The sequence below is a fragment of the Arachis duranensis genome, chromosome 9 (genome assembly GCF_000817695.3).
Source record: "Arachis duranensis cultivar V14167 chromosome 9, aradu.V14167.gnm2.J7QH, whole genome shotgun sequence".
Classification (NCBI taxonomy): Eukaryota; Viridiplantae; Streptophyta; class Magnoliopsida; order Fabales; family Fabaceae; genus Arachis; species Arachis duranensis.
The window spans coordinates 111,868,543-111,884,924 of NC_029780.3; the positions used below are offsets into that span (position 1 = coordinate 111,868,543).

Below are 16,382 nucleotides of genomic sequence, written 5' to 3' on the forward strand. Positions count from 1 at the left end.
TTTTTAGAATAATTTTATATATATATATATATATATATATATATTAATTACATGAAGACGACATAAGATGGCGATAAATATAATTAATTGATTATTAAGTATACTGGTTTTTACACAGATTCCTTTATAAAACACGTAATCTATAACAAGAAGATGGTTCTACGAAGTACAAAGAACCTTGTTTAATAAAATAGAAATCTAATTATTTTATTGTTTTGCAACCGACACATTATTGAAACACTATCTCGTAGGTCTTCCACGGTAGACTTGCTTGCAAACAGAGCTCGGTTTCTGTTTCGGCGTGCACAGCTGCGACATCGCTGGACACCCCTCAAGGCAGTTGTCACCCAAGCTGCCGGAAACTTCAGCTCCGGCAGCCACCAGTCCCGCCGGTGGCTTCCCCATTAGGAAGTTCCCGTCCAGGAACAACCTCTTCATGGACTTGCTTTTCCCGTACTCCAATGGTATCGCGCCACGTAGCGCGTTGTAACGGAGCGACAAAAATGACAGCGACGGATACGCGCCGAGATTCGCGGGGGCGTAGCCTTGGATCTTGTTGAATCCAAGATTCACCGCCACGAGGCTGTTCCCGCCACCGCCAACAACCGGCCTCGAGATCTCCACACCACTGAAGGAGTTGTTGGCCAAATCCAGTTGCTGCAGGGAAGGCAAAAGGAAGAGCCACGTTTCGATGATCCCCTGAAGTGCGTTATCACTGAGTTCCACCACTTCCAACTGGTTCAAACCTTCAAAGGTTGTTTTTTGAAGAACCCCAGATAGAGAGTTTGCCTTGATCGCCAAATCCAGCAAGTTGGGTGGTAACTTGGGGAGTCCACCGGTAAGCTTGTTGAAGCTGAGGTCCATTCTTCGGAGACTAGTGAGAGAGTTCATGGACTTTGGAAGGAACCCAGAAAGAGAATTCTGTGAAAGATCAAGCGATTGGAGCGATTTGAGGGTGGTTATGGAGGGAGGGATTGAACCTGAGAAAGAGTTGGATCGGAGGGATAAAGTTTGGAGTTTTGAGAGGGAAGAGAGAGAAGAAGGGATTGTGCCATAGAAAGAGTTATCGGAGAGGTCGAGAGTGATGAGTGAGGTGAGTTGAGAGACGAGTGGGGTGAGTGTTCCTGTGTAGCCAGCGGGGTCGAGGGTGATTTGGTTGATGCGGGTGTTGTCGGCGGTGCAGGTGAGGCCGCACGTGAAGTGGGTGCGGCGAGGGACGGAGCATGGGTCAGTGGTGAAGTTCCAGGATGCTATGCATGACCATGGTGTTATTGAGGAGGGTTTGATTGAGGCCTTGAAAGCCTTTAGTGCTTCAATATCTGAGGATGAGGTGAGACCTTGTACGAGGAAACCACACTTATTGTTTGTGTGAATGCACAAGATGATTGTTACGCAAAGATAAATGATGCTTTGCATATTGGAATTTGGAAGAGAGGGTTGGTTATAGAGATTAGTGTGTGGGCAATTGAGGTGCTTTTAATTTCTTAGCTCTTTAATAGTTTGTGGCATTGTGGTTTTGAGATGCGAGTGCTTTTGAGTAGTTCGTTAGTTGGTGGTGTTTTAAGGAGCGAGGGGCCAGATCTTAAACTCTCGTGGATTATTGCTGATATTTTGAGACAAGAGTCACAAAATTGCAATGCTGCTATATGCAAATGGAAACTGCCTTTTTCTCAAGTTACTATTTGGTGGGAGCTCTAAATCATAAAGGAGAAAAACAATGGGGGACACTTGTTTGACTATAACTACTTGAAAAAGTAAATGGGCAACAATATATTTTCAGGGTTATGCTATATTAGATAAAAATATATATTTGTTTTTCACATATCTATTCTCTTTGTTGAACTTAAAAATAATAACAAAAAAAAGTAAATATCAATTGGTGTGTACAAAAATATCAGTAAAATGATACTGAAATTTTGTTAGCATAATACAAAAAACATGTTATATACAGTGAAATGTCAGTTAAAAGTAATAGTGTTTTGTGAAAAAAGAAAAAGTATTATTAAAATAAAGTAACACACTATTACTAAAATAAAGTATTATTTTAAAGTTTTGATGAATTAAAATGTGTTGATAAGTTAAAATCTTGAAGTGATGGTGGAAGAAGAACCAAAAATGATTTCTCTTATATGATGGCATGTGAATAGAAATGTCCATGATAATGATATCACCTTTGACCAACGAACTGTGTTTGTGTCACTGTGACTGTGTGAACGTGCATTTCTGCATCAAAAGTAAAGTGATTAATTGCGATGCGCTGCTATATGCCTATATTCACACACCAACCGCCATGAAGAATTCTCACACTCTTCTCTCCCACCTCCTTCCCTTTCTATGCACTCTGTCTCTCCGCTACTCTGCACAAGCATTTCCAGACTTCGCTGCCTATCCTTCCATCCCCGGAACCGATTCCGGCGACTGCTCGATAGGCAGCGGAGACAATCCCCTCGTCCCTCCACGGCGGGAAGTGTACGACCAGGGGAGAATCTTTGACATCAGCCACAGGTACACCACGGAGATGCCGCTATGGGAATCTGAGGAGGAGCTTGGGTACTTGATGTGGTTGACTCGGAGTATGAGGAATGGTTCCGTCGCCAATTTCTCTACTTTTAAGCTTGGCCTTTACATCGGCACCCATGTCCATTCAGGCTTTGACGTCGATCTCCTCGATTTACAGCTCCTCAATGGTAACGGAAGAATCTAATCACTCTTGAATAAAAATAGTTTGACTTTAAGTATTACAAATGGCGATGATAATTCATATGAATTTGATAGTTGAGAATGGTTAAATAATAATTTAGTCTAACCATTTTCAAATAATAACTGTATGCGAGTTTCTAACTGTTTCAAAGTCAATGGCTATTAGTCTTTTATTATCACTTATAGTTCTCCTGATCTTTCTCCATTTCAATTCATGAATCATCTATGACTTTGATGCATGATCATGTGTTCTTTTCATAGGTCTTGCTCTGCTGATTGATGTTCCACGGGACAAAAACATCACTGGTATGCCTAAGATGTTAAATGAATTGTGTTGTTTTATTATTAGTTAAAATTTGTGTTAGGCATAATTCTCTCTAATGTTAACAGTGTACTTTTATTACAGCTGAAGTTATGAAATCACTGGATATCCCTAAAGGTGTACAACGTGTGCTATTTAGAACATCAAATACTGACAGGTAACTTCTATATATTGCATTATGAGTTAACACTCAAAAGTAATCTCTGAACTTGCAATCGAACCTCAGTGTCGTTCTTAAACTTAAAATCGTCTTAAATTTGTCCATAAACCTAACAACGGTTATCATTATTCTATCACTAGAAAATATCTCAAAGACAACCGTTGTTGAGTTCAGGGACAAATTTGGGACAATTTTAAGTTTAAGGATGACATTGAGGCGCAACCGCAAGTTCAAGAACCATTTTGAGTATTGACTCATTGCATTACATGTGATAAGTGTTAGAAACTGTTGTAGCTTAATCTGGACTCTGAGTGCTGTATTCTTTTTTTAATTTGCATGGTATGTGAGCTAAAGTTTTGTTGAAATCGTTAGGAGGCTTATGTTTAAGAAGGGATTTGATGCAAGCTATGTGGGATTCAAGGAAGATGGAGCCAAATGGCTGGTGGAAAACACTGACATCAAACTTGTAGGTAAGATATAAAGCATTCCTCTGGATGCATAACGCTATTGTGATTAATAAGAATTCCCCTACATTATGTGCCATATATTGTTATTATTAGCTTTTGGGATATGATTCTAAAGCATTTCATTTATCTCTCTGCCCCCTTTGATGCATAATGGTATTCTTAATTAACAGAGCTTAATTTATAAGTTATCTGTTGTCAATTTTCAATAGAGACATCAACCTTACAAATTGTTTATTATTTTGGTTTTTGAATTCATTTACTAAGAAATGCCTTTTTCTGTGTTGAACTTGGAGGAGTTGATTACTTATCTGCTGCTGCTTATGATCATTTGGTGCCATCTCGTCTTGCTTTTCTGGAAAGCAGGGTAAGAAATCGTTTCTCTATATATTGTCAATGAATCTTTTACTCATCATTAGTTATAACAATAAGCAGTGACGGACCCAGAAAATTTATATTAGGGGGGCAAAAATAATACACATTATTATCAAAAGATATATTAATTTAAATTTAAAAATATTAAATGTACATTAATTATTCGAATACAAAAAAACCAAAAATTACATTAGCCGCTAACTTTTTTTGCTTCAATTTTAAGAACTTTTTATTAGAAGAGACTGATGGAGTGATTTCAGATTATAGTGGTAGCTTTCTTTTGAAATATTTTTTCATTATTATTTCTAAAAAGAAAATATATTTTAAATTAGTAAATTGATCAATTCACTTTAAAAATTTATATGCAACATATATAATTACATATAATAGAATAGAATGAAAGATAAACTAATAAATAATAAGGATCATTAAATTGAGAATAAAATAAAATATATAAATTTATAAAGAGAATAAAAAATAGATTAATACCTAAACTATAATTGTTTGAATTAAAATTTGCAATTGAAAATATTAAAAAAGAAACAATGAAATTGAAAAATAAATAGAGTCAGAGAGCTATATAAAATAAAATAGAGAATTTAAAATTTACCTTTTGATAAAGAGAAAATGACCACTAGATAAAGAATAGAAAAAAGGTTGAAAATATGAAACTAAGAAGAGGGTTTAAAAGAATAAATGAATGACGCCTGAGATTTCAGAATAGAAGAAGACTAAATTTGATTATGTTAACTAATAGTCAAAATAATAGAAAGATAAAATAGATTTAAAATTTTAAACAGTTGAACTTTGTTTATTTGTAGTGGGGTTATTTAAAATTTAAAATGGAGGCATATTTTATATATATATATATATATATAATTTTTTTTTTTGTTAAAAAATATGAAAGGAGAGTGGGGGCAAGTGCCCCCTCACAATTATGCATAGGTCCGTGCCTGACAATAAGCCAGGGGGCTAATACAGTAGAATAATGCAGTATATAACATAAAATTGAAATAAAAATGGTGCAGGACATGATTATTGTGGAAGGACTAAAGCTAGATGATGTGGCAGCAGGAGTATATTCACTGAGATGCTTGCCTCTCAGGTTGGTTGGCTCTGAGGCATCACCAATACGTTGCATTCTCATGAAATGATCTCGCTCCATCTCAGCTTCCAAATATCTGCAATAAAATATTGGCCATGTAAATGAACAATTTTACATTTTTACTATAAGTAAATGCTTGAGGGTTTCAGTCTTAGGCTTGTTCTTATTTCTTACTTCCAAATTATATACCTTGTCGAAAAATATAAATGGCAAAATAATATGAGTAAAACAAATTTAACTACATTCCGGATAGTGCCTAGTTGAAAAACGAACACAAGACAAGGTTACTTCTTAACTTCTTAAAATACACACGAGATGCATTATATAAACTCCAACAAGAAAATAAATTAATGTAGTTACATTTTACAAAATGAATTTAGTTAACATGTAATTTTAGGACACATCATAAGATTATTATACAAAATTTAGTTTTTAAAATATTTATTAAAATAAAAAATTTATTAATAATAATTTTAACTTATTAAAATAAAGAATGACGGTTCAGTATTCTCAAGAAAGAATGCTTTTAATGAATGTTTGAAAAAGTTACCTCATGTATCTATATAAATAGAGGGACTTAAGCCTCTGATAGAAACACAACAATAATAACAATATTAAACATTTCTCGCGCTCTCTCTCTCTTTCACACTATTCTTCCTCTTGCATACATTTAATATTAACTATATTAATTGATATAGTAGTTCTAGTGAATATTACTACTAGAGTTATCCAATTATATTTCTATATTTTACATTTGTTATCTCTTTCTTATTTATTTATTTAGTTATTTTACAACATGTTATCAGCAAGAGATTCTGATAAAAATTTTAGGAAGACTCATGTAACAAATTTTTATTATGTCGAATTTCTATCATCTTGAATATAATGCTTTTAATATATCTAGAAATAATTATTTATCATGTATACTGGATGCTGAAATCCATCTTGATTCAATGGATTTTGAAGATACCATTAAGGTTGAAAGTAATGCATTCCAGAAGGATAAAGCCAAGGGCATGATTTTCCTTCATCGTCATCTTGACGTATGATTGAAAAATGAATATCTCACATTAAAAGATCCTGCAGATCTGTGGAAAGACATTGAAGAAAGGTACAATCATGTGATACTTCCTCAAACTCGATATGTTAGAGAAAACTTTTTCGACCTTCCATACCTCGAATGTGCTCCTGCAGTAGTAGTATCGAGAAAAAGGATTTAAAATTTTTTTTGAGCTAATGTCTTGCTTTCTTGTTGCTGAACGCAACAATGAGTTGCTCTTAAGAAATCATGAAGTGTGCCCAGCTGGCGCCGCTCCATTTTCTAAAGCAAATGCGGCAAATTATAACCCCAGAAGAGGTAAATGGCAAGATTTTGATAACACGAAAAATTATGTAAGAAAAAGAAATTATGTTAATAAGAAAGGATCTCACCAGAAGTGGGATAAAGAAAGTAACACTGGGCAAAGTAAATCAATTGAGGATAAATGCTTCCGTTGTGGTGGAAAGGGCCATTGGTCACATACTTGTCGTACCCCAAGGCACCTTGTTGATCTTTATTAAGCATCCTTAAAAAAAAGGATGACAAAGAAAAGGAAACAAATTTTGTTTCAAATAATGAAAATTCCACCACTCATTATGATGTATCTAATTTCTTTGAGGATCTTGAAGGAAATATTGGCCATTTAATCAATGATGAAATAGTTTAATATGTGTATTTGTTAATTATTCATGTGAATAATTTTTACTGCCATGTATTTCTACTCATTTTATTATTATTATTTGTCTTTAAAGAAAAATGGCAAGGACATATCCTGAAGATATTTGCCTCGCGGATAGTACAAGTTCACACACTATTTTTAAAAGTGATATATATTCTACCCATCTTGTGCCAAAAGAAGAATATGTTAATACTATTGTTGACTCAGGCAATGTGATAGAAGGCTTCGGAAGAGTTATAATTTTGTTTCCTGGAGGAACAAAATTTATAATAAATAATGCACTATTATCTACCAAGTCTCTGAGGAACTTGTTGAGTTTCAAGGATATTCGCCGAAATGGATATCATATTGAGACAATGAAAGAGGAAAATCATGAGTATTTATGTATCACAACTCATGATTTAAATAAAAAGGTTATATTAGAAAAGTTACCCTCACTTTCATCTGGGTTGTATTATATCAAGATTAGTGCAATTGAATCACATGCCATTGTAAACTAGAAGTTTACTAGCCCAAATGATTTTATAACTTGGCACGATCGATTGGGTCATCCAGAAACAACCATGATGAGGAGAATTATTGAAAACTCTCATAGACATTCACTAAAGAACCAGAAGATTCTTAAAACTAGTAACTTTTATTGTGCTACATGTTCTCAGGGAAAGTTAATTTTAAGGCCATCACCAGTAAAGGTTGGATTTGAGTCCCCTGAATTCCTTGAAAGGATTCAAGGTGATATATGTGAACCTATTCATTCACTATGTGGATCTTTTAGATATTTTATGGTCTTGATAGAAGCATCTTCGAGATGGTCACATGTGTGCTTATTGTCCTCTCGCAACCTGGCATTTGCGAGATTACTGGCTCAAATTATTCGATTAAAAGCACAATTTCCAGAAAATCCAACCAAAGCAATTTGTCTTGATAATGCTGGTGAATTTACTTCCCAAGCTTTTGATGCTTATTGTATGGCTAATGGAATAAGTGTTGAACATCTAGTAGCTTATGTTCACACACAAAATGGGTTAGCAGAATCACTTATTAAGCGCCTCCAATTAATTGCTAGACCCTTCTTTATGAGAACAAATCTTTCAACCTCGGTTTGGAGGCATGCTGTTTTACATGCCGCAGCACTTATTCGTTTGAGGCCAACGAGTTACCATCAGTTCTCTCCTATGCAATTAGCTTTTGGTCAGTAGCCAAATGTCTCCCATTTAAGAATATTTGGTGTGCGATATATGTTCCCATTGCACCACCTAATCGCACCAAAATGGGATCTAAAGAAAATTGGGGATATATGTTGGATATGATTCTCCTCCTACAGTGAGGTATCTTGAAATACAAACTGGAGATGTATTTAAAGCCCGGTTTGCGGATTGTCATTTTGATGAATCAAAATTTCCAACATTAGGGGGAGAGAATAAGCTTCCTAAAAAGGAACTTAATTGGAATGCATCATCGTTGATGCATTTAGATCCTCGATCAGGGCAATGTGAACTAGAAGTTCAAAAGATTATACATTTGCAAAGAATAACAAATGAATTGCCTGATGCATTTTCCGATACAAAGAGGATAACCAAATCTTATATACCAGCGGAAAATGTCCCAATTCGAATTGATGTCCTAGTAGGACAAATAGCCACTGAAGCAAATTCACGCCAGAAACATGGCAGGCCTGTCGGTTTCAAAGACAAAAATCCTCGAAAGAGAAAAGAGGTAAATACTATTCCTGTTGAAAAAGACATAGTAAAGACACATGCAGTTGTCCAAAATTCTGATATAGTTTTAACGCCAGAAGACGTTCAGGTACCTAAAAATTGTGAAAATGATGAGATCTCAATAAATTATGTCTTTACATGAGAGAAATAGGACCGAAATAAGACAATTGTCAATGAAATATTTGCATATAATGTGGCATTGAATATCATGCATGAAAGTAAGGATCTTGAGCCAAGACCAGAAGATGTAAAACTTGTTGGATACCGGTGGGTATTTGTGAGAAAACGAAATGAGAAAAATGAAGTTGTGCGCTATAAAGCCCGACTTGTGGCACAAGGTTTTTTACAAAGGCCCGGTATAGATTATGAAGAAACGTATTCTCCTGTAGTGGATGCGATAACATTGCGTTATTTGGTCAATTTATCTGCATATTATAAACTGCATATGCATTTAATGGATGTGGTAACAACCTATTTGTACGGCTCATTAGATCATGATATCTATATGAAAGTCCCTGAAGGATTAAAAATATCTAAACCATCCAATGAACATTCGCAAGGGTTATACTCAGTGCAAGTTGCAAAGATCTTTATATGGTCTGAAGCAATCTGGACGAATATGGTATAATCGTCTTACTGAATATCTGGCCAAAAACGGATTCAAGAATGATGATATATGCCCGTGTGTTTTCATAAAGAAATCTATATCTGGGTTCATTATAATTGCTGTGTACGTTGATGATTTAAATATCATTGGAACTCCTGAAGAGATTCCAACAATTATAAAAACTCTAAAAGAAGAGTTTGAAATGAAAGATCTTGGAAAGACTAAATTTTGTCTCGACCTGCAGATCGAGCATACAAAAAAATGGGATCTTTATTTATCAAACAAAATACACAGAAAAGATCTTGAAGAGATTTTATATGGATAAGTCACATCCATTAAGTACCCCAATGTTCGTAAGATCTTTAGATGTGGAAAAGGATCAATTCTGTCATAAAGAAGAGAATGAAGATATCCTTGGTCCTGAAGTACCATATCTTAGTGCTATTGGAGCGCTAATGTATCTTGCTAATAATACACGACCTGAATATCATTTGCTGTGAATTTACTAGCAATATATAGTTCCTCTCCAACCAAAAGATATTGGAATCAAACAGATCTTTCGATATCTTCATGGAACGGTTGATATGGGATTGTTTTATCCCTACGGATCCAAGTCACAACTAGTTGGCTATGCACATGCTGACTACTTATCTAATCCACATAAAGGGAGATCTCAAATAGGATATTTGTTTACATATGGTGGAACAGTTATATCATGGAGGTCCATGAAACAGACGATTGCTGCAACCTCCTCTAATCATGCTGAAATACTAGCAATTCATGAAACTAGTCGCGAGTGTTTTTGGCTCAGGAGTTTGATCCAATATATTATGTCATCATGTGGACTGATTGACCATAAGATAGCTCCAATTGTCCTGTTTGAAGATAATACTGCATGCATTGCTCAACTTAAGGGTGGATATATCAAAGGCGATAGAACAAAGCATATTTCTCCCAAATTTTTCTTCACTCATGATCTTCAAAATCAAGGGACAATTGATGTCCAACAGATCCGCTCAAGTGACAATCTAGCAGATTTATTTACAAAATCACTCCCAAAATCCTCCTTTAAAAGATTGGTACATAAGATTGAGATGCGTCGATTTCGAGACATTAAATGATGTCGACAAGAGGGGGAGACTGTACTTTTTTCCTTGATCAGGTTTTTTCCCATTGAATTTTTCTTGACAAGATTTTTAATGAGGCAGTCCCATCACAAAGGATATTGTACTCTTTTCTCTTCACTAAAAATTTTTTTCCCACTAGATTTTTCTTTAGTAAGATTTTAACGAGGCAATAATCCTAAATGGACATCCAAAGAGAGTGTTGTGATAAAATTTGAATGCCCATTTATGAAGGGCGATTCAGTATTCTTAAAAAATGTTTTTAATAAATATTTAAAAAAGTTACCTCATATATCTATATAAATAGAGGGCTTAAACCTATGATAAAAACACAACAATAATAACAATATTAAACATTTTTCGCTCTCTCTCTTTCATACTATTCTTCCTCTTGCATACATTTAATATTAACTATATTAATTGATATAATAGTTCTAATAAATATTACTAATAGAGTTATCCAATTATATTTCTATATTTTACATTTGTTATCTCTTTTTTATTTATTTATTTAGTTTTTTTACAACATTAACGAATTTAAAATCGTAATATCTAAATATTATAAGAGTCAACATTCTAACTTTGACGGATAGTGTTGGGTGTTAAGTGCGGCAGAACAGTGGGGAGAGAGGAATCGGCCCATCGAAGGAAGAAGCAGCATGGACTCTGTTTTGGTACTTGCGTTTCTGTGCGCAGCACTTTCTCTATGGTACATCGCAGCTGCTGCACCTCCACATGCAGCGGCAGACTTCACCGCTTATCCTACCATCCCCGGCACCGAAGACGTCTCAGTCGCTGGAGCCAACTCCATCCTCATCCCTCCGCGCCGAGAAGTCTACGATGACGGCAGAATCTTCGACATCAGCCACAGGTACGTGCCGGATATGCCGGTTTGGGATTCCAAGGACGGCCTCGGCAACGACTTCCTCTGGCTTCTCAAGAGCATCAAGAACGGTTCCCTCGCTAACAACTCCGCCATGAAGCTCGGCGTTCACACCGGCACTCACGTCGACGCTCCTGGCCACTTCTACGATAATTACTTCGACGCTGGCTTCGATGTCGATACTCTTGACTTACAGGTCCTCAATGGTAACCTCTCCGTTTTCATCGATTTCAATTCTATATACTCTGCAAATTGGGGAAATGGATTTGAAATTGCCATTGAAAGAAGAAATCACAAATCAATAGGCTGATTGTTCTGTTTGTAGGTCTCGCTCTGTTGGTTGATGTTCCTAGGGATAAAAACCTTACCGGTATGTATAAACTCATGGAGTTTTTTGAAAGTTTCTCTGATTCTGCTATTTTACTGTCCATTAAGCAATTTTCATTCATGTGAGATGCTGAATTTCGCAACACAGGAAATTGTGATTTGTTAAAATTCGTCTTAGAAGTTCGGGAGATGCTTTCTCATATGCTATGCAAACCGTTTTCCCGGCATGTTTTGTTTTGATTTTCTGCTATAGAAATGCAAACTTATCTTCCCTAACATTTGTTGTATTATATATTGCATATTAATCCTTTTCCAGCTGAAGTTATGAAGTCTTTAGATATCCCCAGAGGTGTTCGCCGTGTGCTATTCAGAACCTTAAATACTGACAGGCAAGTTGTAGAAGTTGCTATGTAGTCACTGCTGTAGGAGCATGTTCTATTTTGGCTGTATACCATAAGCATTGAATCATAGTTCTTGCATATATAATTTTTGTTTTGTCTTGAAAATTATTCTACCAATATAGTGCTTCAATCCAAACAGTCATGTGCGTCGTTCATAAGTGTAAATAGCAAAATATTGTTCTGAGAACAGTAAAAAAAAATGAGTCTTAATTTCTCATGACTTTGAACGTGACGACAACTGTGTTTTTTTCCTTACGAGGAAGAAATTGTATTCATGTACGGATTACATCTTTTGGTAATTATAATATATCAGTTACACGCCATTATTGGTTTCACATTTTCAGTTGTTATAATATGGCTGTGAGCTAAATTTTTGTTTGTAATGTCAGGCGGCTCATGTTTAAGAAGGAATTTGACACCAGTTATGTGGGATTCAAGGAAGATGGAGCAAAATGGCTTGTGGAGAACACTGACATCAAACTTGTAGGTGAGGGTTAAATCACTTTTGAAGATTTAGATTGCTTCTTCCCAAAAGCATTTCCTTTAATCCTTTATCCCTTTTTTGGCCTCAATGACTGATAGTCACTTCACTAATTCTCTTATCTATTATGCACATGGTAGGGATTGATTATTTGTCAGTTGCTGCTTATGATCACTCAGCTCCATCTCATCTTGTTTTCCTGGAAAGCAGGGTAAGAAGTTATGTGTCTAGCCTCACTGCTAATAAGCTAACTTTATTATTATGGGTCAAAACAAAAAGTGAAGAAAAGCTACAAATAAGATCTTGTTGGCCAAATTTGTCTGACCACAGGATAATTCATAAGCTTCTTATTAATTTCCTTTTGTCATTATCCAATAAGTTGCTAGCATGTTGTTTTTAGTTTCACTGTTACAGAGAATGCAGGGAGCTTAATTAATGAGTTGTATTTTTGGTTATAGCAAATGTGTTAGTGATCAGTATTAGAGAAGCAATGTATTAACAAAGTTGAAATAAATTTGCTTGTGTCCTACAAACCTTGTTTTCCATTATTAGGGTATGATCATATCTTATCTATCCAACTTCCTGTTCTGCCTGGGGAATGTGGCATTTATCTATACATTGTTGATTCATATTCTTATCCTTCCTTATCAAGACACCCTTATCCTTATTAAGTCAAATGCTGATGATGCAGGAGGGAGAAAATGCAGCAGGAAACAAACGGCGTTGGTGGCCACATGGAACATTTTCATGCAACTATGTTGATAGTAATAGGTTGAATAGCCATAATCCTTTTGTTTTTAATTGCGTGTTCGGCTTGGAGTGCTAAATATCGCTAGTCTAGTGTCTGGGGTACATAGTATGTGGAACTTTTTTTTATTTAAGAGCAGTGTATGTAGAAGTCAATTATCGCGATTAGTCGGGAAAAGAAAACAAAAGAAAGAAAATTGCCCAGGCAAGTCATCATCATAACGTAGTCATGCGCATACATTCTCAATAATTAGACGAACTTCTCTCTTTGTAAAACAATGACATGTATTTATCTTTTGAGCGAAGAATAATATGCCCCCATCTCCCGGAAAAAGGAATCTGAAACATAATGAAAAAACAGTATTCATAATGAAAACAGTATCTCTGCCTGAAACCTTATCTTACTTCCGAGATAATGTTTTCTCTCGTGCCGCCCATTTTGTATATACTATATACATTTTCACGGTTCATGATTTGTCATTTGTTTTGATTTCTTATCTTTATTATTTTTATAAATGGATATTAAAAGAATATCATTATTCTATAATTCTGCCTAATTTTTTTTAAACAATAATTATTCTTTGGTAAATTACCAAATCCTTCACCATAAGTGAGACGGATTATGGAAGGAAAAAGAGATATTTTCTAACAAGCGGTCTCCCTAAGACTGATATTGACGACTGAATTATTCTTGTTTTTTATTACTAAAAAAAATAAAAAAAAATTAAGACACTAATTAAATCTGTCTAGAGTGAATAGCAGCTTGGCAACTAACAAAGAATGAAGTCTCCATTGGCGTGGCTTGTTGTATGGTGCACCTTGTCCCTCGTAGGTGGTCGGCGAGAGGTGTACGATGATGATATGCGGTTGCGAATAGTGGACATCAGCCACAGGTATCAGGCTGACATGCCGGAGTGGGAATCAGAGGGCGGCATCGGGCAGTTCCTATGGCAGGTTAGTAGCATGAAGAACGGTTCCATGGCCAACGCTTCCCTTATGAAGCTCCCTACTCACACCGGCACCCATGTGGATGCCCCCGGCCACTTCTACGACCACTACTTCTATGCTTCCTTCGACGTTGACTCCCTCGATCTTCATGTCCTCAATGGTTAATTCCTCACAACCCTCCCTTCTTCACCTCTTTCATTTTCTGTTAATTCTTCTATGCCGATTTGTTTAATAGGTCCTGCTCTGTTGATCGATGTTCCAAGACATAGCAATATTACTGGTATGGTATATCTTTAACTGTTACTTACTACTTCATATGTTTCTGGCACTTCTGTGGATTAAGTGAAGCTATGTCTCTCTCTGTGTTGCAGCTCAAGTTATGAAATCGTTGAATATTCCAAGGGGTGTCAATCGTGTGCTCTTTCGAACACTCAATACCGACAGGTAACTGCTCTTAACACAACATTAAGACATTTCACTATTTCAGTACTGCTAATACTTGAATTTTTTATTAATCTGTTGAAACAGGGGAACACTATAAGCAAAAGATGTATTTATTCCCATTAATGCTGTTCTTAGAGACCTTGATAGCATTTACTTGTTGGTGGAACTCACATGCAGTTAGTAATCTTCATGTGAAATTTATATTTGAGAACCATTAGATGATTTGACAAGTTTGATTAAATCATTATCTAACGGTTTTCAATGATCAATTACACATGAAAAAGACAACTACATGTGAGTCTTTACCTTATTTGTTTCTTATATATTGGTATTTTGATCTCCAAGTCTAATCTATAATGTTAATCTTCTTTCACAATCTTTGGACTTCATTGCATTATTAGGCGGCTCATGTATCAGAAGGAATGTGACTTAAGCTATGTAGGATTTACAGTGGATGGTGCTCAATGGCTAGTGGACAACACTGACATCAAACTTGTAGGTAAGCCGCAAATTGCTTCTCTGCCCCTTAAATTGATTCTTTGACTGTGATTGCTTCGTAGGTATTTTGTACATGTCGTGGAACATAATGAGACAATAAGAAACTAATCATTTAGTCAAGTTGCTCTTGTAATGAGTTGAATAAAAGAAAAATTCTTTTTTCTTAGTTAAGATAGGGCAGCATAATCTTATTTAGTAATGTGAATGCCACGACGTTGATGTGGCATCATTATATTATGATTATGATGCCACTTATACACTATTTACTCCTAACTGGAAGTGTACTATTACAAAAGAGTCATCCTGAAATTTAACGGATTACTAGAATTTCCGCAGGTTCATTTGCTGTTGACATTCATTTAAGATAATTATGGGGAAGTATATCATTTCTGTCGATTACTCTGAATCTTGACCTCCTTGTACGAGTTCCCTAGTGTGATCTGGATCACTGTGTTCAACTATTTTAGTACTTTATTATTTATATGTATCTTAATCATGATCTTAAGTGAATGCTATATCTTATGTTGCCTACTGACGGGCTTTTCTGTGATAAATTTTAGGAGTTGATTACTTATCAGTTGCTGCTTTTGATCACTTGGTTGGATCTCACCTAGTTTTCCTGAAAGACAGGGTAAGATTAAAAGAATAGTCTTTTGTGGTTAATGATTTTGATGTTATGCATATCACTACATGTTAGTTAATTGTTAGCTACCTCTTTCATTCACATATTGTGGGTCAAATATACAAACACAGAAATCTCATTTTGTCCATTTGTCAAACGGAGCTCTTGAAGGTTGTTAAGACCAAGTAACCTTTGTTGTTGATGTTGCCTTTTCTCTATTCTTATTATGAACAATGCTATGATGCACCAAGTTTTAGGAAATGAAATCATCATGAGCATGATATGAACTAACAACTCCAAATACTTTAGGAAATCATTCCAGTGGAAGCCCTGAAGCTTGATGATATCCCAGCAGGATTATATACAGTCCATTGCTTACCTCCTAGGTTGTCTGGTGCTGAGGGATCACCAATACGCTGCATTTTGATCGAATAATAACAGTGTAAGTGCAGGTTTGATTGATGCAGAAGGCTTGGATCGGATGGGTATCATTATAGTGTTGTTTGGTGTATTCACCAGTCTTAATAGCATTACATTGAATCTGGGTTTCTTATGTATGCTAAGTTAGAATCACATGTATAGTAGTATCCTTGTGGAGCAAGATAGCATAGCAAGTTAGCAACATTGGACTTCAACTTTGTTGCCATACCCTCTCGACGAATTTAGTCATCACACTGTATAAATAAGAGAGACACAAATTATTATATCTCTAATATATCTTTTTATATTTGCATGAAA

The 16,382-nt window shown here is 35.5% G+C and overlaps 4 protein-coding genes across 6 annotated transcripts; 3 read left to right on the plus strand and 1 right to left on the minus strand.

Annotated features, from left to right (window-relative positions):
- Positions 1–68: 68 nt before the first annotated feature.
- LOC107467327 (probable inactive leucine-rich repeat receptor kinase XIAO) lies at positions 69–1,702 on the minus strand. Its single transcript, XM_016086380.3, has one exon. The coding sequence runs from the start codon at positions 1,414–1,416 to the stop codon at positions 241–243; it is 1,176 nt and encodes a 391-aa protein (XP_015941866.1). The 5' UTR covers positions 1,417–1,702; the 3' UTR covers positions 69–240.
- Positions 1,703–2,094: 392 nt separating this feature from the next.
- On the plus strand, positions 2,095–5,278 carry LOC107467328 (cyclase-like protein 2). 3 transcript variants are annotated; one of them, XM_016086381.3, is made up of 6 exons: positions 2,095–2,687; positions 2,962–3,006; positions 3,107–3,179; positions 3,555–3,652; positions 3,943–4,013; positions 5,050–5,278. In XM_016086381.3, exons 1-6 carry the CDS (start codon positions 2,150–2,152, stop codon positions 5,173–5,175), a joined length of 951 nt encoding a protein of 316 aa, XP_015941867.1. In that variant the 5' UTR covers positions 2,095–2,149; the 3' UTR covers positions 5,176–5,278. The 3 variants fall into 3 exon arrangements, with proteins under 3 accessions (XP_015941867.1, XP_015941868.1, XP_052110721.1); XM_016086382.3 differs by having other exon boundaries at positions 2,124–2,687; positions 3,946–4,013; XM_052254761.1 differs by having other exon boundaries at positions 2,124–2,687; positions 3,555–3,648.
- Positions 5,279–10,879: 5,601 nt separating this feature from the next.
- LOC127739620 (cyclase-like protein 2) lies at positions 10,880–12,845 on the plus strand. The gene is made up of 5 exons (XM_021131320.2): positions 10,880–11,382; positions 11,502–11,546; positions 11,820–11,892; positions 12,294–12,391; positions 12,526–12,845. The coding sequence occupies exons 1-5, from the start codon at positions 10,953–10,955 to the stop codon at positions 12,783–12,785; spliced, it is 906 nt and encodes a 301-aa protein (XP_020986979.2). The 5' UTR covers positions 10,880–10,952; the 3' UTR covers positions 12,786–12,845.
- Positions 12,846–13,787: 942 nt separating this feature from the next.
- On the plus strand, positions 13,788–16,382 carry LOC107467330 (cyclase-like protein 2). Its single transcript, XM_016086384.3, has 6 exons — positions 13,788–14,240; positions 14,316–14,360; positions 14,452–14,524; positions 14,926–15,023; positions 15,583–15,653; positions 15,954–16,382. The coding sequence occupies exons 1-6, from the start codon at positions 13,913–13,915 to the stop codon at positions 16,077–16,079; spliced, it is 741 nt and encodes a 246-aa protein (XP_015941870.1). The 5' UTR covers positions 13,788–13,912; the 3' UTR covers positions 16,080–16,382.